Here is a 24,766-nt window from a genome sequence, read left to right as displayed (position 1 = left end):
TCTCCTCTGTATAGGTTTAAAAAACTGAATTTAAAGGAATCCAATTGCTGGAACCTCCTAAAAAATAATTCCCTTCACTCTAATACTTTAGAAACTCAAACCATCATGATGCTTAAAAATATGTATAAAAGCACTAGATTTCCCACATACAACGTGGCAAATTCCTTCAGGGACTTTTTCCAATGGGGAGTCACGACAAAATTGTGTGTATCAATCTTCAGAACATTTCCAATTCATTATGGGAAACAGCAGCTTATTCAAAAAGATTTCTAAATCTCAGGGCAAATATTGCCGGCCTTGGAAATAGTTCCAAACAGCAGATTGCTTTTATAGGCTCTTCTTCCTTGGTTGCAGCTCCTACCCACAGCATTACCAGCACGGTGTAATTTCAGTGCCCTACTGACATTTGCAAGGCAATTATTAGCAGGAGAGACAGGTAGCAGTCAATTTTTTCCCAAAGCCTTCCAGAACCTGTTATTTGGTCGCATCAGTTGTTGTCTTTTGCAAAGCACAAAGTTCAACAGCTTTGGTCTGAAGGTCAGGCTGATTTTTTTTTTCTAGCTTGCCTGGATATTGCACAGCCGTGAGCTCTTGCAGCAAGCCTGCAGCTTTCTTTGGGAGCTCTGCGACTCTCAGCGCTCAGACACAGCGCAATGACCATAAAGATGCCATCATAAGCAAACATTCGGTAACGAGATCTCTTCAGTAAGACTACTTGGTGCTTGCTAGGAGAGGAATCATTAGAGATACCGCAAAAGATTATTATTTCTTGGGCCTTACCTGGGTATCTGGTGAGCTGTTCCATCCTCCCTTTCAGAGCACAGCCACTTCCCTCCAAACAACTGGATGAAGAGGAGTGGAAAGACCTTCCCTAAGAAGAGTGCAGGCATATTTTTAAGCTGAAGGTGTAATATAATCATGATTCCAGGAACTGACACTTGAAAAACAAAAAACAAATATGAAACCCGTAAAAAAAGACTAGAGCCGAACATGTTACAATTCTGGCTTTTTTCAAACCTAGGTTTTATCAAATTTCTTCGGTTGTAATTGCAGCCACGGTAGACACAATTTCTGTTACATCTTGAGTCCCAGATAGGTTTGTATAGAGCCCTTTTAGTTTGATCACTACAACCACCTAATTAACACTAGTTCAGGTAGCTCGGTACATGCTGCCATGACATTGTGCTTTGATCCAAAGCAACCCACCGCATGAACACTCAGCTCTTTGTGACCTTTAGCACTTAGGTAAGGCATAGCTTTATGCCTCCAACACATTCTTAGAACATGACCTCCTAAATCATCAAGAATATACCAAAGAAAGTTGTAGGCTTCTTGCCCAAACTGGCATCAGTTTTTAAACAGCAGAAAACATTTACAGGCAGAAAGACATGAATTCAACCAGGAGCCTGTGCTCGCAGTGACGACCCTTGTAACAAAACCACTACCGTTCTCATCTCCTAGGAGCACGGGAATGCCACTAGGCTTTTGATGCTCACTGAAATGTATTCTACTGCTGATCCAGAGCCCACAGGAATCAATGGGAGAGAGAGCAGGCGCTTCCATTTTCAGCTTAATAGGCTGTGGGTCAATGTTTTAAACTCAATTTGAAGAAGCCTAGTGTTTCAAGCGTCTTTTGCCCTGTCTGTAGCAGTGCTAAAGCTGACAGATATCACAATGTCTAATGCAGCTGGTTGTAAACTCATCACCTAGCCTTTCACTCCATTTTCTTTTCATTTCCTGTCTAACACTTAATTCTAAATACATTACCTTCGATGCAGCCAGTTGACTTTGCACGTCCATGTTTCCCTGCAAGCTGCCTAGCATACAGAATGCATACATCCATACATATTCTTCCTTTCCTTTCAGAGAAAAATACATAAGTTTTTCAGGTGAGAAATGCAGAAGACAATATCAAGTTGTGAACGTGATACAAGCATCAGCACTTCCAGAAATTCATGCATCAAACCCTTACCTTGTGGCCAAGTGTATACCCCCAATAAAGTACCTGAAACAATCAAGGAATTCTAATGCCCATTGTTGTATTATTCACCCTCCACTTAAAAGCATTATCTTCTAATGTAGCTTCACCACAGGGTTTGTATCTGAAAAACCTGCCTTCTGATACAAGAAGAAAAAACGTTTAGTAAAACCAGAAGGCTTGTCCCACTCCTTTTTCCCCTCCTGCAGGATCATATACGTGTTTTTATAAAATCACCTCAAAACCTTTTTTTAGACAGGCCCAATACATTGAGCTTCTTTGGACTCAACTTTTCCAAACCTCAAACAATTCCTTTAGCTGTAAGAAGAGGTGAAACAGGACCGAGCGTTGTTCCCTTAGGCCACTGAGTCACCGTGTCACACAACCAGAGAAATCATTCAAACAGTAGCTTGGCTGTGGTGTCCCAACCACAAAATAATATGTTTATTTTTTTTCCACCACTTTTTTTTTGTTGTTGTCATTTTATTGATAAAAACTACACAAAAACTAACTGATCATAATAATTAATTAAAAAAACAAAAAACAATGTTACACATTCTCCTGTGTTTTAGAAATTGTGTCAGCCAGTGAGTTTCACCAAAACACTCTTGCTTTTAAAGATTTTCCTTCTGATCCACTTCAAGCACATCACTTCCATTTTGGTTCCCAAATGTCCATTAATTTTGCTTACGGCACCGCTGGACTGTAAATATGAGAGTCGATACACCATTTGCATGTTTTCCCCTTTTTTTAGAGCCCGAAAAGTAATTATAGTGTCAACAATGAAGCACAATGAAGATAGTAAAAATCAAAAGCACCCTCCATAGTGTACAGCCTGTCTCTTAAATGTACATGCACCCAAGTTTCTTTGTTTCTGCTGCATCAATTGCCAATGTCCTTTTGGTTCAACATAAGCTTTAATGCCCATGTCTGGTTTGAAATACTAGCGCTTGACCACTAAAAAAAAAAAAAAGAAAGAAAAGAAAAGAAAAAAGAAAATAGATATCTTTCATTTGTTTAAAAAGAACAAAAATATTAAACAGATCTTTGAAGAGTAATAAACACTTAATAAGGAATCATGGCTGACCCATCCCACCCAACCCCTTGCCCTTCCCAGCCCCTTTATTTTTTACCTGTGGTTCTCCTTCCCTGGAACCGTGCAATGTAGAAAAATCAAATATACAAACAAAACTCTTAATCCATCCCTTTATGTAGCTAGAGTGAAATCTATTTTTTTTTAATAAGAACTCGACAATCTCTCTTTAATATTTACATTGAGGAATTTGTTTGAAAGTTTAAAGCAAAGAAAATCCTGAAGTTCTCAGTGTGTACTGCACGACAGCATTTCCACAGTCTGCGGAGTCTGCTTTATCCCCTTCCCTTTGTCTGTGTTGGAACATTTGTAACTGGAATGGTAGATTTTAGCTTCTTGCCCTGGTCTCTTCTGAGATGAAAGGTCCCTCAAAAGAACTCCCCACTCCGCCCCCTGAAGAAGTCGCCTCCGTCATTAGTTTGGTATTCTCTCAATGTAAATGGCTGGAGCAGCCGAACGCGCGATCGTAGCTATGAAGCTGTGGTCTCGACTGAGTTCCAGGTTGGTCGTCTCAGCCTGCTCCCGGGACATGGTGTCGTACCCCTTATTTACATGGAGAGGCTTGTGGGCTTGGCAGTATCCGATCACCGGTTGGTCGTAACTGTAATAGGGTAAAGTCTTCATGTGGTGAGGAACCTGCACGAGAGAAGAGACCGAGAAAGAGAAACGTGTCAGCAGTGCATTTAGCCATGCATTTCTTCAGCTCGTATCGCAGCGTAGCCTCAAACACCCTCGCAGGAAGACAAACCTTTGATGCTTCTAGGTTGTGTGCAGCACCTGCAGTTCTCTCTTCAACAGGACTACTTAAATTTGTCTTAGTTGGTGGGTCCCCACTTGTGCACGGATGTTACATCTGCTGAAAGGCTACGCAATGCACCACCTGGCTAGGAAGGGTAAACTGGAAGCTGCTGGTAAGACAAACCTTTAAAAACCAGCCCTTCTTCCAGTGCCTAGAAAGGGGCTGAGCATTTCTGCAAAAGCCAGCCCAGTGTGAGCATGTCAAAGGACTCGAAATGCTGATGGCCAGCACGTGTAGCTGCTGTTAACGGCATGGAGGTGCCACAGCTGGATGTCAGGAAAAGGTTCTTCACGAGGAGGGTGGCTGGGCACTGGGCAGCCTCCCTAGGGCAGCAGTCATGGCCCCGAGCCTGCCAGAGTTTAAGAATCCTTTGGACAATGCTCTCAGACACATGGTCTCATTTTTGGGTGGTCCTATGAGGACCTGCAAGTTGGACTCACAGATCCCTGTGGGTCCCATCCATCCCAGGGTATTCTACGATTCCAGCTTTCAGCACTGCTGGACCACACGTTTATTCCTCCTACGACAAAGCAGCTTGCCCAAGGTCATGATTTTGTGGGTTTCTTATCTTACCAACCTCACCAAGAGCCTCAAAGAGCCTTTATGGACGCTTGCCGGAGCTGAGCAGATCCACACCTTGTAAAAATGTACTGGAAAAGTCTACAAGAACTATCCTGATTTTATTTTTTCTAATGTAAATACAAAAATTCCAAATTTCCCCCCCCCCTTTCCTATTTTTCATAAACGTCCTATGTTTGCAAATGTTAATCCTACAAGTAAGTATGATTTATGGCACATTAGACACAAATCTTTGCAGATAATTTTATCATCTGCAAGAGATGAGCTGATCGCGTAGAAGGAAATGTGCTCTTAGGAAAAAAAATCACACACTGCAGGAGATACAGGCAAGAGTTTATTCTAACACAGCTAGAAAACCTGAGCTCATTATAGCAGGAGGTTGCCTACATATAATTCAATCTTGTAACAAATGCCTCTTTATTTTCCACGCTGAACTTTAAGCGAAGACTACAGCACTAATTTATCACAAATGTTCATTGCAAGGTGCACATCATTCAAACAGGTACAAAAAAAGCAAAAGGCATTAAGAACAATTATAAGTTCTGCAGGGCGAGAGTTCCTCTTGCATTTGGATCTGATAAGCAGCAAAAATCCTCCCCCCATTTCTCTGCAGAACGCTGGAGAGCTTCCAAAACTCTTCCACTAGCTGGAGCGCAGCTGAAAACGTCATTTTACGTGACAGTTGAATGGCAAGCATGCAGAAGACAAGCTGCTCGGCAGAATTTGATGGGACAACTGTATTCACTTGTGGATCAAATTCAGCCCTAGTGCAAGAAACTCTTACCTCCCTTTGGATACAGTAATATCTGTGCCAATTTGTATCAGGGCTGGAATTTGTCCTCAGCCTTTAAGGCAGCTCTTTATGGTTCTATAAAAGCCAAGGACTGTTTGTGTTCTGGAGAGTTGAGAGATTGAGGTCTTGGCTTTACAGCAATAATACACAGTACATTAACCACCTGAGTCCTGCGTGCAGCGCTGTTTGCTTGTTTTCTCCCCTTCTCCAAACAGGAGTCAGAGGGATCAGGATCTCAACAGCATCCCTGAGCGGTGGAAAAACTCGTATCCTTTCTAGCTGGGTTGGTTGAAGAGAACCTCTCAATTGTTTTCACTTAATAAGTCATCTTTGTTATGTCTGAGGTCACATTAATAGAGGTTGGTGTGCCTCATATGTGTAGGAAAGGTGGATAGTCTTTATTAGTGTAAAAAAATAATAATTAGGTGTATCAGGCTATTCTTGAGCTTAGGGTTGCAGGTTTATCTGGAGAAAGTGTTTCAAGACGAAGGAAGCCCAGCTATGGATGTGCACCTCCCTGTTCTCAGGCATGGCCCTTCTACTGATCTTTTTCTCCCTCTTTTAGGTCCTAGATCTCATCAAGGGAATTTAAGAGAATCATGTCAAAAACCTGCCAGAAGCATCATCCTTGAGCTACCTCCAGTGAGGAGTAAATGAAGAAAGTTTTTGGGATGCCTCTCGAATCGAGGTGGGAAGCCCAGGAACCTTCCTGCTCAAAGGGAAAGCCTCAGAGGGCTGAGGCCCCAGAACCCAGCCTGCTTTCCTTCCCCGACACTGCTTCCAGAAAGACACGATTGTCATGATCAGTTCTCACTGACAATGAAACAGCAGCGCATGAACACCGGGCTCACAAAAGCTTTTTCAGGACACGGCTGCGACTACACAAACTATTGCAGAGGTGGGCAGATGCACCGCCAGTCATTCAGATGTAAGTAAAAAGGATGGAAAAACACCAAGGACATCATCTGCAAAGCTGTTCTGCTTCTCATTAAAAAAAAAATATTAATATTTTAAAAGCATCTAAGTTGCTGAAAATTAATTTTAAAAATATTTTTCTCCAGGTTCTAAAGTAACTTTTATTTTGCTTCATTATTGCTACAGAACTAGTGCCTGAGATGCCAAGAGATACGACCTTCGACAAGCCATTTTATGAGCTGGAAAATGAGAAGATGATGTCCTGCCCCTGCTCGCCCTTGGAGACTGGAGGTCTTTGAGGCAAGGGTGTTTGTGCAGGGACTGAAGCAAGCCTGCTCTGACCTAAGCTGGGGCCTTTTAGCTGCTACGGCCTCCGAGAGAGGAAATAAAAAGCAGATGACCAGAAGGAAGAACACCGAACAGGTTACCAATAACCTCCCCCAAAGTAAACGCAGACCCTGGGATTCTGCCATCACTATCTTACGGCCTCTTCCCTGGAAGACACAGTTTTCACTGGGGGGAAAAGGGGAGGAAGGGTGAGAATTTACCTGCCAGCAAACCAAAGGTAGAGGCAGGAACAGAACTGGGATGCTCTGGCACGGTGCCCTTTGCTGTCTCCTCCGCGCCACTCGCCGCAGCCATTTGTGCTAAAAAGCTCTTTAAATTTGTGGGTTTTTTTTTTGTGATCTTTAGGTTTCCATCCAACCCAAACCATTCTATGAGTAACAAGGGGATGCGTTCCAAAGTCACTGACGCACACGTGCTGGACACAGAGGTGCCGTACGTGGGCTAAAAGCAAGCAGGATGCCATCCTCTGCTCTAACGCCTTGCCATAAGGGAGCGTACGGCCTCCCCAGCGCTGCACACAGTTGATTAAGTTGATGAATGAATGAATCTCTTCTCCAAAGAAAGCACCGACTCTATTAAACACCAAGCTTTATAAGCACTTCAAGTGTTCAGCAAGGGTTTTCGGCTAATGGGCTGGATTAGTTAGCTCGCATTAACTTCTGAAGCCTGCACCTCTGCAGATCTTCCCTGGAAATGTAATAAACATTGCATCGTAGGAGCCATGCACTTGAAACAAATGTTCTATTACAAGTAAAATTTGCATAAACCCCCAGCTACAGGAGCAAGATAAAAGATTTAGTGGTGGAAATTCAGGAATGTAAATCTTCCCTTTTGAAGCTGAATTGACATTGGAGAGGTTAATGGCTCAAGAGCGTTGCTGCCAAATAACAACTCCCTTCAAAACAAGCCGGACTAACTTCAGTTTACCTGAGACTCAGTGAAATCCCACATCTGCATTCAAGATATTTCTCAACATTCCCTGTCCAGTTTTCCCTTGACATTCAACAATGACGTTCAGTTAAACACCAAGTTGTTTCAACATGTACCCACATTTCAGTTCAGGCATTTTTTACTTTTAAACGCCACACTGATTTTTATCAGCAGCTTTAGTTACTTGCATCAGAAATACTGGGAGGTAACTAACTTACTCTCTAAAATTCGGATGTTTAATACACAAGAAAGTTCACTTTAAAAATTTTAATGATAAGAGTTCGGTTTCAAGTTCTGCTTCACATGGATGCAGCCATTAGTATCTAGATTTTTAAACAAAACAGCAATAAAAATCCTTATTCTGGAACTTAAAAAGTACATGAGCAAAGATGAAACCATAGCTAAATATCCACTGAACTTGAGGAGCTTTAAAGAATATTGGCTTGGGTCCTAAATGAATAATACCAAGTGACCTTATTTCTAAAATATTTTCCCTACCGCCTTTCATAGCATGTTAAACGCCCTCATTCACCCTTAATTGCTTGCACTGCCTCGCACCGGGAGGCTTGAGACAACCTGAAATTCAGCCCTGCTATGAACTTGAAGCTAAGACACCTTACATCAAGTAACACCAAGAGAATTTAACACAATACCAAGTTCTTCTTGGTGACTGCAACTCCTGCTTAAGTATTTTCTTGTCTCACAGCACCAGACTTACTGCAGGGAAGACTAGTTGAGGATCAGACAGAGATTAACGCTCTGTCTCGCACAGAATCACTTGCAGTTCTGCAAGATCTAATCACTAGCAGTCCCAGGTTGAAATAATTTCCTGGTAAACTGTTAAATCAAATTTTGGAAACACAGCTTTTCAGAACAGATCTATTTCATGTTGGAAATATTACGAGTTTTTCCTTTCAGCTTGGTTTTGAAGAAAGATCTCCAACCATTCATTATCCCGCAGAGAAGGGAAAAGAAGGAAAATCTTTCTTGAGAAACAAGAATGGCCATGGATGTCTGAATGACTCATAGGACCGGCATTATCACCAAAAGGACAGACCCGTAATATAAGGGCGGGCTGACAATCTCAGCAGAGTTTCTGGAAGAGGTCTGTGGTGGCAGGGAGCTCCCTTTATTTTTTTCCCTGAGAGCAGAACGGCGTGAGGGCACAAACTGCCACAGGACCCTCAGGCACGTAACTGGCAAGAGCCTAAAAGCTGGAGCACGGTGATGGAAGCGTCGTGCCAGACCATTTCAGCCGTCTCAGTCTGAGTACCTTGTCCTTACCCTGTTTAGGTCTTCAGTTCTGCTGCTCGTGTTCCCAATGAGGAAGAACACTCCATTTTAAAACCTAAGGACAAGCTGTATTCATCCTGATGGAAAATGGAACAGGACAACCACCACTGCCTTGCATTAGACACATTTCTAAAAAAACAAAAAACGAAGCATGAATATTTTCGGGCAGTTAAACATTATCCGGTTTCAGATTTGCTGGTATTCTATAACCCAGGTAAACCGAATTACGTGTAAATACTTGCCTAGTTAGTGATTACATGATTAAATTACACACAAATTCAGAAGTTGTCCATATGTAGTGGAAACTCAGCGTTACAAAATATGGAAGCTATGCTTTCTCATTAGTGCTAATATTTAGTAACAGAACACCATGACTTCATTGCTGAATTAACACCATAGATGTTGATAAATCAAATTCAGAGTTCATTTAAAACCCTAACATAATTTAGAGTAAAAATAAGCAAGACATACTATCACAGCTTTACAATTAGCGAAGCATACTGCTTCACCTTAGAGATAGATTGATTAGGTACATTAGGCAGATATAGCTGGTATAAACAATTTCAGTGGATTTCATGCTGCTGAAAAATGACAGCTAACAACCCTGGAACATCCCTTTGGAGTCAGTTCAGAAAAACATTCCTCTTCAGGAAAACACAATCAGATACTTCCTGATAGACCCATTAAAATGGACAAAATACGGACTTTAAAGGTAGTTCTGAAATACCAATGGCTATGTGTTTTATTCGGTTTCCAATTGGAATAAACATAAGAGTGGCTAGCTGTTTGTTTTTTTTTAAACCTTTTGTTCTGAAATTTGTGTTGCCTAAGGTAAATCTCATTTTGACAAAAAAAAATAAATCAAAATCGCATTTATTAAAAAAAAAAATGCAGACCCCGAAAGTCCGAGCACTCTGTTACAGGGTGGTGTGAGGTTTTTAGGAGAACTGCTTTTACTGACGTCGTCTGTGCGACATCCAAGCGTTTCAGGAGAACTGTCAACTTGATTTTTACGTGAAGGTCTTCAATATCTGTAATTAGCCCGGGTTTTCTAAGAGTTACAGATCCCGCTGGGAACCGCCTGAGGTTGGTGTGCCTACATTAGGCACGAAGCATTAAGCAGGATTCCTTCGGTAGCTTGAATTGTAGGTGCAATTCCCTCAATCAATTCCCTGCAATTTCATGTTCAATTTCCTCCCCACTCCAGACAGAAGCCACTTGGGTGCCTCCTCCATCTATTTCCTCCCAAATCAGATTAACGGTCTGTGCAGCTCCCTCTGGGAGTCAGGCACAAGAAGGAAGCCTCAGGGTGTAGCCACGGAGCCCAGGCCACGTGGTGCTGAGCCCACTGCCACCCTGAAATCGTTCCTATCACGAGGGGATCCCCCACCAGGTCTGCATCTCCTGGTTTTCACCAAGAAATTGAGAACGTGCAGCCACAGACAGGTGGTGTTGGGGGATGTATAATGGCAGTTCCTGGTTTCCTGCACACACACACGCATGTATGGTCTTAAGTGCTGGATGAAGAAGGTTTTTTGTCCTAGACAATGTCTCCTTAGCTTATTCCCACCGTGACAGTCCTACAAATGGCTCTCTGTGAGCACCCTACAGCCCTTTAGCTCTCTGCACGATGCCTTGCTGCTGACAGAGGCACGCGTCCGCCAGCAAGCACACAGGATAGAGGGAAGAGGATCAGTGATCCCCCAGGATCTCAGCGGCCCAGCTGGAGCTGTGGCTAAGGCAGAGCCCTGCTACTCACTGAAATGCAGCTGCTAGATATGTCGTGGCCCAAACCGGGCAGTGCCTTCAGCAGCCTGCAGTTACCAAACGTCCATCGAAGCAAGCAGAGAGCATCCGGGATAGGGACTGCTCGGACCAGACCTGGGGATGAAATCAAGGTCTTCAGAGCCAAGCCTGAGCTCTCATCAAGCATTCGGGGGCTGGAAGAGGGCAGGGGCATCTCCATCTAGCTATGGATCAGGAACCTTGTCTGTATTTGAACTTAACCTGCAGAGAAAATCAGTGGAAGGTTGTGGATGGTAGGTCTTGGGTCGTGTCCTAGTAAAAATAAAATTGGTATCAGTGGAAGTTTGGAGCCTAAATATTACGAACGACTGGCAGGGGGGACACTATTCTTACTCAGTTCTTGGATTTCTAGCTGGGAAAATGGGATCCCAAAATTGACATAAACTATCAGGAGAGAGATCCTACTAGGACGAGCGTAGAGGAAGAGCAGGCAGGAGGCACAGGGCAGAAGAGAGTGCAGCCAGCAGGTACTTCTGCATGGCCTCTTACGTTTCCATTTATAGTTCATAACAAAGTAAACTCATCATTTACAGACATAATAAATAACCACAGGAATTAAACAACAGTGTATTAAAAATGATTATAAGCATATTAACCTAATAAATTATATGTCATGGTAGTAAGAAAATTATGTATCTATGGGACCATATAATACTGCAAAATTGATTCCATATAAAAAAAAAAAAGTTGATTAAAACACATCTATTAATTTTTCATATGGCATTAAAAATTTCATCAACTTTTAAAATGTCTGTAAGCTATACAGGGTTTACCATAAAGGCAGAATTTTATGGTTTATTCCGTCCTTGCAGAGTGTATTTCATGTCTTAAACCCCTACATAATATCACACTGTCAGTTCTGCTGCTATCATGAACTAGATTTTAAGTTTCCCTTTCCTTCCCTACAGATAGCTCCCTAATCCTTCCAGCCCATCACCCACGTGCCTTTCCCTTTAAAACCAAACCTCTCCACGGATTGCTTAACTAAGTGTGTTTCTCCAAAGATCAGGAGGAAAATCATGCACACCGCACTGCTCCCTCTACGGGCCGATTTCATCTTTCAATCAGTAAATGAAAAGGTTTCCCTAAAGAGAACTCCCAGAAAGGAGAAAGCCTTCTAAGCCTTGTTATTGTTCCTTGGGCAAAATATTTCTTCTAAATAGCTTTATCTGTATTTCATGGAGTATCTGCTCGTGACAAAAAGGCTCACTGATGAAAAGCTTGAAGTGAGATTCCCAGTAACCTTCGATTTTCCGCCGTGGAGGGCCGATAAAATAAACAAACTATCCAGATATTCTAATTGGAAAGCCATTAATATTGCTTTCAGTGCTATTAGGATAATTTCCTATAGAATTCAGCAGGACGGGGAGGTTGGGGTTTCAAAAAAGCTTTCACATTACTTAAGGACAGAAGATCAGCTTTGCAGAAGCCCCGCAGTGCCTTGCAGCAGTTCCCTACCTCGAGTCCCTCGGGTACCTTTGGGTGCCGAAGCACACAGGCATTCAGCTCTTGAGTTTCTTTTAAGGCACCTCAGTTTTCATTTAGATACTTTAAAAAGCAAGATTCTCCAGAGGAATTCCTGCTCCCTAAGTATCGCATTACGAGCTGCTAAGCGTAGATCATTTGTACTTAACCTCCGAGGACAAGGCAAAGGTCCATCGAGCCAAGTCTCCAAGGGATCAAGAAGAAAGAGCAGAGCACAGGTCAGCAGTGTGGTAATAACGTCCACAGAGCATTCTCCTGACCTCCAACGCTCCCAGCTTCACTTAGCTTTCTAAATTGCTGGCATTTCAGGCCTGAAATACCACGGGGCTGGATCCTCCCACATATTTAAGAGCCTGAGGCACCCTCCCAGGCCCGGGGATGGCTCCGCACCCTTCGGCAGATGGTCGGATTTGCAACTGCACTCTTAAGGATCACAGCACCGTGACCACAGCTCCTCGCACCACCTGCAAAAGGCATTAAAACAATCAGGGTGAGAAGAGGACATTCCTAACTGGGAGCCTTCCTCCAGCCCCAGTACTTGCTGTTCCCTCCTCTTTGCACATGCGAACGAACTGGAACCTTTGGTTCTCCCGTGCCCCCGTCCCAGACAGGAGGATCGACCGGCCGACTGCACAGCGGCTGCCCTCGAAAGGCAAGGCTGACCTACGTGAGCTTTGAATCACTGCAATAAAACCTGAACCAGCTTCTCATACCTTGCTGGGGTCACAGGATATCCTGCAGCAACAGGGCGGATGGAGGGAGAAAAAAAAGCCCAAGAGGCATCACCTCGGTGCCAGCTCCCTCTGGTTGAGTCCTACGTGGAGCAGAGGAGAGGAGCCAGGAAAACGAAGCAGATGGAGATGGATGCTCTGAGTAGAAAAGGCTGCAAATCGTCCTGTCATTTCCCTTTTCCAGCAAGGCATGCTCTCTGCCAGCGAGGCCAAACACCATGCGTGTTTACCTGATCCTGGGGAAGCTCCTCCCTGGATTTCAGCACAGCAGGTGCCACAGCCACCTAGGTCCATACTGGAAATGCCAGGAAAAGGCACCTGGGAGGTGAAGCAGAGCCTCTGCAAAAGGTCCAGCAGCCAGTCTGGGAAGCAGAGCACTCTGCTTCTGTTGAAAAAGAATGACAGCAGTAGAGGAAAAGGTAGAGTTCTTTTTCCATGCAGCGATCAGAAAGATGGCAACCTGCTCCATCCGTTACCCACAATAAATAAGTGCAGTATTTAATGTGAACATCCGATAACGTCGCTGCCACACTGACAAATGAAGGCACTGGAGAATGATTGAAACAAGTCTCTGTCGCATACTAAAATGCTGCCTTTTCATTAGATCTGCACAGAACTTACAGTGTGCAAAAGGGCTATCCAGAAATTGATGGCTTTTTCAAGAGTTTTAAATACTATTTCAAGTTGTACGTGAAAGCTGAACGTGAAGACACCACAAACGTACTCCTGGAAGCTAGAGGCACACGACTCGAATTGCACAGTGTTTCATCCTCAAGGCATAAGCAGTTATAAACAATGCGACATGAGGGCTTGTGATTAAAAACTACTGGTGCTAGAAGAAAGGGGATACTGGGTCCCTTATCACACTGATAAAAAGTAGGAAGCTTTTCCTCCTCCATTATCTAGTCATGCTATACCCAAAAGGTTTTGGTTGGAGTCAGATGACAGTCTCAACCCATTTCTGATTGAAAACAAATGCTTAAAGCCACATTTATAACTGGCACTAATTCCGTTTAATGCGGTAATACTAAATACAGAGACAGCATCCACACCCTGCATCCCCAACAAGCTGTAGGGTGACAGAGCCCTTCTCCTCCATCAGCATTTAAAATTCAATGCTCAACATTATGGCATCGACCTAAGGCAAGCAGATCATTTGTTTCATTTTTCAATCACCCTGAGACGATTTGAAGGGGCAGAAAATGGGAACCAAGAGAGAAATAAATGGCAGAAAAAAAAAAAAAAAAAAAAAAGCTACAGAAGCTCATGCTACTGTTGTTTCACCTGGTCTGGGCATCAGATGGTCTATGCCAGATCATCAACATCCAGAGCTGTAGACCAGAAAGGTCTTAAGACACCAACAGCAGAGGAGCGAGCAAAGCATTGTGACTGTGTCTGAGCGCAAATTCAAAGCGTTATTATTTCTCCTGAGAAGACAGCGAGATACTAATTTCCTTTGGGATAAATTTGCTCCAGTGGGATAGAAGAAACCGCTGGCACTACAGACCTTCTTGGACACGGGAGGGAGCTCCTATTAGGCTGAATGTCTCAGCAGGATTCTCTTCATGAGAAATTACAACGTTTTAATTGCCTCCACTGTCTCCTAGCAGAGGAATCAGCGTGTACGGTGGAACAAACACACTGGAAAGAACATTAATCCAGCAGCAGAAGGGACAGCCTCTCCTCCTGATGTATGTCACTTCCATTAGCGCTGATGGGAGCAGTGTGCCTACGCTGAGAGGCGACTGCAACCCCCCAGTTTCCAAAAGGTACTGCTATATGACTCAGATTGGGGTGAGGATTTATATAACCTCCATCTTCACTGAAAGGCTGAGGAACAGGCTCAGGATCTCGCAGCGCCGTAAGGGAAGGAAGAGTAGGGCAGAGCTGGAGGGAAATGGCTATTTTGGGTTCAGGGAGAGAAAATAATTTAGGGATGAGGGTGAAGCGTTGGCAGGATGGCGCTGAGCTGCGGGTGACACGCGGCTTAGGACAGAGGCTGGAGGACTGGGGGCAGCAGCTTTATGCTGGCAGAGCCAAGAAGCTGGAGTTGAACTTTCCGAGTTTGTGCCCTGACCCTGGGACACAGCCCGGCTTTGCAGGGATGGGGAAGAAACACTCGGCTCTTTCCCCAGCTCCTCTGCCAAGCCTGTGGAGCACACAGGCTGCGACAGGAGAGCGAGGTCGAGTCCGTAGCAGGGTGCTGAGGGATGGTGCTCTTCAGCCCAGCAGCTCCAAGAAAAACTCCTCTGCCTGAACCTTGGAGTCTGCCCTAGCTATAAATATACGGCCAGTGGCTATACCTGCACAGTTCACCCCACGTACCAAACAGGACACTACAGAGGAATATTATGGCTGAAATTAAATTAAATATCAGAAAAAGCTTGGGAACACTTGGGTATGAACTGCTACAGAAACTCACTGCATTACAAAGGCCTCTCTTGATCCTGGATAGGGCAAACATATTCTGCCACTGCTGATCTACAAGCATGCGACTTGCAAAGGAGGGCTGCAACAGCAGCTCTGTTAGCTGCTCTCTGAAGAGACCCCTGAAATGGCAAACAGGAGAACCAGAAAAGGCAGGGTAAGGACTCGCACAGTAGACAGCATTAGAAAATTAATAACAAACTTGGGTTCATGCTTCAGTCATGTTCTATAGAATCTTTGTATATCAGAGATCAAGCAAGCAGAAAATTAATGCAAGGCTGTCCAGCATTGCAGGCAAGGACATTTCACAATGATAGCATTATTTTTTAATACTCTACAGGAAACAAATGACTTTTTCATTCCTCTGGGCAAGTTTTGTAATATGCAGGAAAATCATCAGTAAAGACATATTCAGAATCCCTGAGAAAACTGGAAGAAAGATGGGTTAGGAAATATTCTTGGCGTAGCAATCTTTGCTGCCACAAAACCAAGCGGATCAATTCAATTACTCCATGAAAGCAAAACCAACAGAAATAGTTATTGTGCAGCAGTGGCTTAGTGACACTTTTAAAGCAGGAAGGGAGGTCTGGATGACATTCAAAACAAAATGCATGCTAAATCCTAAAAACAGGCACTGTATAACAGAAGAGGAGAGTGCAGCAACTCCAAACACACTGAAATATTAAGAAATGGAGGTGTGGTGGTTGCCCCGATGAGAACTGGCACAGAAACTACATGGTCGAGATGTCTAAGAAGCAGATGAAGGGTTGTACAGTCCCTGCAGAGACGGAAAGCAGCAAGTTGTCTTAATTTTGTCCCATTTCTGAATACCAGCAGAGCTGCTCCAGACGCAAGTTGAGGCTGGAACAGCCTCGGGACTGCTCCGTGTCCAGCTCACCACTCTCCCCTTTCCACCAGCTGCCAGCTGGCAAGAGCCAAAGCTGTAATTATTGGCGAACAGATCGTGAGGTGGAAATCTGACCGGAAGCCTGAGCCTAGCTCTGAAAAACAAGAAATGTTCGGAGCCATTCAGACTAACAGAAATAAAGCGCCTTGCCTGTGCAGCTGAGCACTGATGAGCGTAGCCAGGAGGGGGCTGCAGAGCTCGCCGGCTGGCAGCTGTGCTGCTGGCGTTCAGGGAAAAACCAAACAAAGCAGGCTCGGACCTATTCTGACGCAATGAACATTAATAAGCAAAAATAGTTGTTGCCTACTTAGACCCTTTCTGTGCTTGAGCTCAGCAGTAGTGATGGAGTGTAAATGAAAAGAGGCAGGTTCAAAGAACCCCGCTGGAAAATAAAATCTGCCCTGCGAGCTACATTTTGGAAACCGAAGGAGCTGCTGTTAGAAATCTCTGCAGCTCACGTCAACAGGACACAGCATGCTCGAACAATCTCTCAACCAGCCAAGCATGAGCCTAACAGTTTCCAACGACTCTGGTATTTTTTGAACTTGTTCTGTTTGGGAAAGGTAACTCCAGTGTGTCAGAAGGGATCAGCACAGAGGGAAGCAATTCAGCTCTGGCAGCGTGAAGCATTTCATCGGTGCATTGCTGGAGTGCTGGAACACGGGGCTGCGGCCGCCGACAGCCTCCTGCCCAGGATCTTTTCTCGTTGCAGCCACCTAGAACAAATACCCAATGCATCTGGAAGATCAAGGCAATATCATGGCCTGATCCCTAACCACCCAAGAGCGAAACAGACTGGGAGAAGCAGCGTAAGGAGACGAATAAGCCTCTCATAATCCAAAATCTGTTGTTTATTTGCAGTGCCTGGAGGCCTTGACCAAAACTGAAACTGCGCGGCGGTAACCAGTGCTCACGCGCTGAGTGAGAGCCCTTGCCCCGAAGAGCTTGTACTCCAGACAGGCGTGACAGATGAAGGGTGGGAGAAAGAAAACAGCAAGCAAGCAAAAGATCTCAAAACTGATGCACAGATTGAGGGACAGATTTTTCCACGAGCTAAATAGATGAATACAGATCTTTTATCCCTAAATGACTTCCCGTATCATGTGGCCACTGTGCCTGTGTATGTATTTGTAAGCGGTACAGCCCTGTACGAGCACAAGAGTTGGTGCTGAGTACTCACAGTGTCCACAACATACACGTTTCAGAGGATTTCCAGCAAACTAGCTCCAGTCTGGTCCCATAAACACCCAGAGCAGATCTGGCTTAGCAAAGGGATTTGGTCTCCGCTCTCTAAGGCTGCTCTGGGACGTTAACTGAAGCACATTAAGTGAGGACAATCTCAAGATCCACATCAAGAGCAGGATCTGCATTAAAACACCAACATTAAATGCGTCCTTTGTGAGCCAGAGATAGGATTCAGCTCTCTAAAGTCCCAGACAGTGCAACATTACTCAAACCTCCCAGTTTAAAGGTGTTTTTGACTTTGACAGCTGTAGTTTCAGGTGATGCTACAAACCTCCACATGAGGGGTTTACGTACACCTACTTTAAGAGCCCTCTTTACTTTGTCATAATTAATCCAAGATCAACAAAGCCATCACAGAACTGAGCACAGACAGATAAAGACAGCACGCAGCGCTCTCATCTCACCCCAGAACAGCAGAGGGAAAGCACCAAAGAGCAGCTCTTTGGCAGAGCCCCTCTGAAGCAGAGTTGGAGCCCCAAAAGTGGCCCTGTGCTGATGACAACCTGCACAAACCCGAGTCTCAGCACCTCTCTGAGCATGCACTGCGGCTGCCATCGCCATGTGGGTTGCACAGACCCCTCTGCTCCTTTCCAGCCTCTCCTCTCCAAATAGGAGAACAAAGGTGACAGTGGGACCCCAGGCCACAGTCTGTGCCCCGCTATGGCAAAGAGGCAGAAAGAGGAAGGCTGAAAGAAACGATCCCACAGTAACTGCAGCATGAGACAGACAAAAGATCATGGAAAAGACATTGGATTTCTATTGCACTAAGGCTTCTCTCTGGGGAGCACAAAGCACGCTCCTGAGAACACTGCATCGAGGGTCTTCACCACCAGCAGTGAGAGAACCTGGAGGAAACAGAAAGGGTCAGATCAAACACCTCCCGCCCACACAGAGGGGCTCTGGGAAGCAAAACAAATCAACTTATCTCCAAAAATGCTTTCCTTCTCACCAGGGACTGGACAGGCCTCCTGAAACACAGAGCACGCTGTTTAAAGATGACACTGCTAAAAGGTAATGCTCTTTTTCTTTCGTCTGTCCCCAAACAAGGATGGAGCAAATGAGGGATAGCTTTAGGTATACGAAGATGAATAGGGAATAGAAGACAGAAGATTTATCTTGTTGATAAATCAGTTCTGTAAGAAGAGCAGAAAGCACTGGCCATTTCTCTGTATCTTTTAACATCATACATAAGAATGTTTTTCAATCAGTTACAATGGGCTCAGGAGATTACTGGGGATTTCAGGTGCTAAATGAATGGCGCGCATTTGGCATCTGGAAATAATTCACACTTGCACAACACAAGACCTGGTGCATCTGTATCTTCCGCAAAGCCAAACGCGGATAATCACACAAACAGACATGACTCACAGCAAGCGTACTCCAGTCCATAAGTTTTCACACATCAATTCTTTGCAAAATTTTATAAAGAAACCCGTTTTCAGCCTGCCACATTTGTAAGTCAGATCATGGTAGCAACAGGAATAAACAACAGTTGTTTGCCCTTGTGCTGCACCTTTCATCCAAGGGCTCTGCAGTCATTATTCAGATAAGTCTTGTGTTGCTGCTTTGAGACAAGCAGATATCATTATCCTCGCTTTATAGATAAATAAACAGAGGTCAAAGAAATCCCCCAAGGCAATCTAGAGAGTTAAATACCTACATCAAAGGGTTTAACAAAGACTGATATCACTATTCCTACCAAAAAGGCAAGGAAACAGAGAAAGACAAGTTGAAGCTGTGAGCCCAGCATCAGATAACTGGGCCTGGATCTTCGGTCTCTAAGAAAACCTCACCTGAGAGCTGTCTCCCCATTTCACAACTAGTATCAGCTCTACCTAGAAACAAACAATCGTATAACGCACCTGAACACACCCCTGGGTTTGTTTACTGTGACCTTCTTCAAACAAAGTGAGCGTTTGCTACAGAAACTAAATATTTACATGGAGCTTCCAGTCATCGCCTCCCTGCTGGCGCCGTTTGCCCGGTGCCTCACTTCTGGGTGCATGTCCCTCCAGGCCTCTTTTGGGAGTCGATGATCCTTGTGGGTCCCTTCCAACCTGGGATATTCTATGATTTTGCTCCGCTGCACCTTCCCCAGGGCCTTGACTGTGAAGGGATGGGTCAGGATGGGTCGGGACGGATCACGACGGTGCGACTCGTGCGAGCCGCCCCCTGGGTGAGCTCCGGCCCCAGCTGGGCCCTCAGCCATCTGTGCCTGACCAGGCCTGAGAGGAACCGTCCCTGCTGCTCCTCCAGCATTTCTGCTAGAGATGTCAGAACATTCCTGAGTAATTCTTTTGGATATTCAGTACTTGCTTATTTGCCTAATTCCATCATTTTTCAGCTGGACTTTTGGCTAGGGGTAATGTTCATTTAGTACTTGGGTGCACAGCTCTGTTGTGCGATACGGCCCTACTACTGTTGGCCGAAAAGACCACGCTGACAAAAGGCTTTTGGAGGAGGCATTAAAAGGGGCTTTAGAAGCCTCAGAATCTTAAACATTAAAACCAATGATTCAGATCAAGGGCTATTAAATCAATTAGAGATGGTCTGCAATTCAGGTCAATGAAACTCTTGCTCTGCTTCTGCGGCACAATGCGCAGTCTTTTACCTCGGTCAAATTCAGCTGGGTTTACCCCTTATGAAATCAATAGGACTCTCCCAGAGGGCACGGCCCACGTCGTGGTGACTGCCCTTCTTCACCACAGCTCTGCCCAGGGCGTACGGCAGCTGCTCCAACTCGCTGACAGTCCCACTACTTACCAGAAGGGCCTCAAACAATGGCTAAAATGGAGTCCTCTGAGCACCACCTCAGGTTAAATAATAAACAAGGGTGGTGAGGCACTGGAACAGGTTGCCTTAAGAAGCTGTGGATGCCCCATCCCTGGAGGTGTTCAAGACCAAGCTGGATGGGGCCTTGGCCAACCTGATCTGGTGGGTGATATCCCTGCCCATGGCAGGGGGTTGGAGTTAGATGATCTTTAGGGTCATTTCCAACCCGAGCCATTCTATGATGACAAGGCCCTTCTGTCCTCCCTGTGTGTTCTCTCACTCATATAAACAAAAACACAGGAAGACTATTTAAGTATCCATTAATTTCCTAGTAATTATGGTGTTCCGCTCCTCCTCTTTACCCTGAACAACGCACATGAGCTTGTACCAAAACAGAAGCCATCAGAGCAGCGTCAGAGTTCAGCACCTACAGCCAGCCCCTTGCTACCTCGACACGGTGCCAAGGAGGGGCCTCGGAGCCCTCGTCCCCTCGTTAGGAACAAGCCACCGAGTCGAGGCAAACGACGGTAGCGCGGAGTTGCCAGCTGGACAATGGTTGACATGGTTACCCTTTTCCTTTTTGTGCTACAGGTATGTAGTAAGTTCAGCTTCAAAACCTCACTACAATGCGTAACACAATGCCATGCAGTCTCTTCCTATTACCATGGAAGAAAAGAATGTGCCATTGACAGACTTCGGTGCCCTTTTAAAGCAGAACAGCTCTGACATCAAAGCTCACAGCACTCCTCTGCAATAGTTGTTCACTGTGTCTTTGTGGTCAGGAACTAAAACATTTTTATGAAGTTCTAAGGGAAAAAATTATCTCCTGAAAATGAGTCTCGTGTACTAAGTGCTGCAAATAATGAACAGCTGCACTGTTTCCTTTGGAAGGTGAAACGAAGGAAATGCAGCCTTAATGTGCATTTAGGCAGGAACGGTCAGTCTCCAAGACATTTATTGGGCATAATGGAAACATTCAGTTGTCAAAGGGAACATTCAAAAAAATTGACAGAGTTAGGCAGGATGCATTATTTAAACACATATTTATCTATCAGAAGGAAAACAGCTGCAGATTAGGGGGGAGTGTGATCAACCATGGCTCAATTGTAGCCTCTACCATATGGTTTTTGTCTGACGGATTAGGAGACTACCTTAAATCCATTTTTCCCTGTTTGCAAGTGGGGCCTATGTACTGCAATACAAAATGAAAATAAAAAAGCGCATCTATCTTCACAAGATGTCCTTTCTCTGAGGGCTCTGCTGCCACTCCGTGACAAAAATGACAGCTCCCTCAGCACACCCGATGCGGTGTGAATTTGTACGCTAACGCCGCGATGGCAGCTCTTGCACTCACGCTCTGCTGCAAGACTTGCATTCAGTCCCCTTACCCATCCTATAATCCTTCAAGCCTCTTTCACCCATTCCTTCAGTCCAAAGCTGGTGGGTATTTCACTGCAAGGAGCCTGGTCTCCAGGTCAGTTCTACAGCCTTCTGTAGCAGCACACTCAACCTGCCCTGCTCCACATACATTAATGCTCCAACGCTTTTTCTACATGCATCCCAAAATAGCCTGGGAAAAAAAGCAAGCACCCAAACCATGCTGCAGCCTAAATCCATTTCTTGAAACAAAATTACCATGGAATCATTAAGGTTGGAAAAGACCTCCAAGATCATCTGGTCCAACCATCCCGCTACAACCAATATTGCCCACTAAGCCATGTCCCTAAGTACTACATCCAACCTTTCCTTAAACACCCCATGTTCGGTCCTTTTTGGGCTGTACACCAAGCATGGGAAGGGACAGTTAGCAACTAACTACTGCTTATTCATGTATATTGGTTGAATTGCATGGCTTGTTGAAATCATGGTCACGTTCGCATGAAACGCTGCTTGGCCCAAGCTCAGAAAATCTCCTGAATAATCCCCTGTGCATCGCGTGGAAGCTGCCACACTGGAGCTCTGATCCTAGCCCAAGACCTGGAGGGGGCTCATGTAATACAGAACAATTAATTCTGGCCCTGTTGAAGACAAATAGGACCTTGGCAATTGATGTGGCTGGCTACAGGATGCCCTCTCAGGCAAGGAAGGAACATGAATTACTTTTCCTTTTCACACGAGTCAGACCTTTCCAATAGTGATAAATGCAATTATCAAACCACGGTATCTTTTCTGTCCTGACAAGGTGCACTTTACCTAGCCCAGATGTGAGGCAAGGTCCCCACTCTGCAACACCGCGACCTTCATGCTTTCCTGATCGTAAACCCTCGATAAGGACGGGATGCCGCAGAAGCTCCTTTGGCCCCCCAGCTCATACATGCCCTCCGAAGCACGTATAAATTGTAAATCCATTTTGTGTAAAAGCAATGGCCACACAACACAAGCAGTGGAAACCTTGTCGCACTCAACGCTCGCTGGGGAAACAAACTCCTGCAAATCTCCCCGACATTGTGCCTGTGCTTGCCCTAGCTCCGATGCGCCGCTGTACTTGGTACAGTTGGGGAACCACTGTTCTGTTGTCTAGCAAACTAACTCCATGGCAATTTGAGCTTCTACTGGATTACTGCGACCAAATAAATAGCTAGCTCAATCTAAGCAATGTGTAAAGTCCATAGCAAGATTACAAGTCGATTTTCTTAAATGAGGCCCTGCGGCTGATCCACCTGTCCTTAGTGTGTAAGAACTTAGGTCTGACCCTACAGCAACTTTTCATTGTTTTCCAGCAGCTCCAGGCAGCTCAGGGCTCTGGCTAGCCATTTCCAGCTTGGGTCAGGCTCAGAAATTCATTTAGACATATTTCAGCCCACTTAAAGTTAGGGAACTTGTTTATCTTTAAGTAAAGGGAAGTAGTGTCACTGAAATAAATTGAAATATCACTTCCTGAAGCGTACCGAACTACTTCCACATGTAAATGTGCCAACTAACTCACGTGAAACAAGCTCTGAGAGCACTCTCTCTTTGAGGCACTCCAAAAGGGTTTACTTAAGCCGACCTACACAGCAGCAGAGAATTCTTGGTGTAGCATAATGAAGGGCATTTGTCTTCTCCTAAACACAGTCTACCAAGACGAGGGAAACAAGGACTTTTTGCACTCTGAGGTGCATTAATAGGAATTCTCTCCACTCACTGTCATGAGAGCACCACGGCTATCAGGAACGCCACTTCTCAGAGTTGTTGAAAGGAGGTGAGGAAAGTCCCTACTCTTCAAATCTGCTGGATTTGAAGAACAAATCTAACCATCTACGGATGGGTGTCACCTAACCCCATAGTTGCTAGCTATTCCTTCCCCTTTTAAAAAATCCATTGCTTTACATTTGTCCCTACATTTGGTTTTACATTATTCTTCTGAGTAAAGGTGAATTTCTTTTTTATTTCCCTCATCCCAGTTCCATATTTTCAAACCACACAAAAAGCCTGGAAAGCTTACACCTACTGCAATATTTTAATAACAAGATTATATACTTTTTTTCCTTTTTGACAGCTCAGTGTAAAAGAGTAATAAACTTCAGAAAGTTTTCTTCTTTGTTGGTCTGATTATCTGTGGTTTTATTTATTTATTTTAAAAACTGTTAACTCTATAATTGAATTTTATATCACGGTACTTTCAGGATGTGTCAATTTCAAGAAGATCAGAGAGCAAAAATATTTTATGCATTTGCAGTTATGGGTCCCTTGCATAAGTCCTACCAATTTTAACTTTTTTCATACTTAATATTTCAAGGAGAAAGCACTTGAAAACTGCTTTACAGGCCTGCAACAGACTTTGCTGCTGGCAGATTATAATGGAAAAAGCGCTATCAAGAAACAACATTATTTCAGGCTGTTTCCAGAGGTTGGTTGTTCTTTCTTTTACTGAACTTTTTAAGCGCCACAAATAAAGGATAGAGAATCAGGATATTTAGCGGTCTAAAGATGGAAATAGATTTCTCTAGTGACTTTCAAAACTGTTTTCCGAGATGAAAATTGTTGGAAATCAGGCAAGTTGGGTCCTAGCCTTCTGAAACATTTCAGTAAATCCCATAAAACACTTTCCTAATATCTTTAAGCTACCTGAGAGCCTCTGGAAATCTGGCTCCAATGTTTCACGTGCTTACAGAAGGGAGGAAGCTTAGATTAGTTTCTTAAAACTTCTTATGAGATTCAGCCCCGCTGCTCTTCAAATCCGTAGAGTGGCACAGTCTGCTGCAGGAGGAGAAGCCGGACCCTTTCTAGCTAGAAGGATGGCTCCTGTTGTTTCTGACAAAACCAAATGAGAAACCAAACGTAATGAGAAGCAGACTTCTTCACAAAAGGGGGGCACTGACAACCAGCGGCTGTAAGAGACCTAAGCCCCGTAGGGTCAGGCTTGCTTTTGTGGCTGTAAACTCAATGATTGCAACCGCGCACCAAACCCTGCTCTAACACCGGTCTGAAGTTAACTGCAACTCTCTGACGTTTCCCCAGAGATGTTTGCTTAACAGGAATTTCCTTGAACACGAAGCATCTTTAATGATTCTATCAAATCCAAGTTAACAGCTTGGGGATGTACAGCCATTTGCTCTAGCATCAGAAATGCCTGTTTTAGAGCTTCAGCACAAACATTTTCTTTTTTTTTTTTTTTTAATTCTCAACCAGGTTGTTCTATTTAGCTTGGATCTGATCATAACTTATCGGTACTTAATTGCATTA

The 24,766-nt window shown here is 44.5% G+C and overlaps 1 protein-coding gene across 11 annotated transcripts in view; it reads right to left on the bottom strand.

The window, feature by feature from the left end:
• Positions 1 to 2,388: 2,388 nt before the first annotated feature.
• The window catches only part of LRRTM4 (leucine rich repeat transmembrane neuronal 4), a 328,293-nt gene continuing 305,915 nt past the window's right edge, over positions 2,389 to 24,766 (bottom strand). For 6 of the 11 annotated variants that reach the window (XM_080568446.1, XM_080568449.1, XM_080568450.1 and 3 more), the window contains one exon: positions 3,195 to 3,707. In XM_080568446.1, the coding sequence (XP_080424572.1) occupies positions 3,486 to 3,707 (222 nt within the window). In that variant the 3' untranslated portion in view covers positions 3,195 to 3,485. Of the gene's footprint in view, positions 3,708 to 24,766 lie in introns of all 11 variants that reach the window. The other 5 variants (XR_013942197.1, XR_013942198.1, XM_080568453.1 and 2 more) reach the window with 4 other exon arrangements.

This window comes from Anser brachyrhynchus (genome assembly GCF_964034855.1).
Source record: "Anser brachyrhynchus genome assembly, chromosome: 26".
NCBI lineage: Eukaryota > Metazoa > Chordata > Aves > Anseriformes > Anatidae > Anser > Anser brachyrhynchus.
Note: the sequence above shows the minus strand (reverse complement) of the source record. Positions and strands in the feature narration are given on the sequence as shown.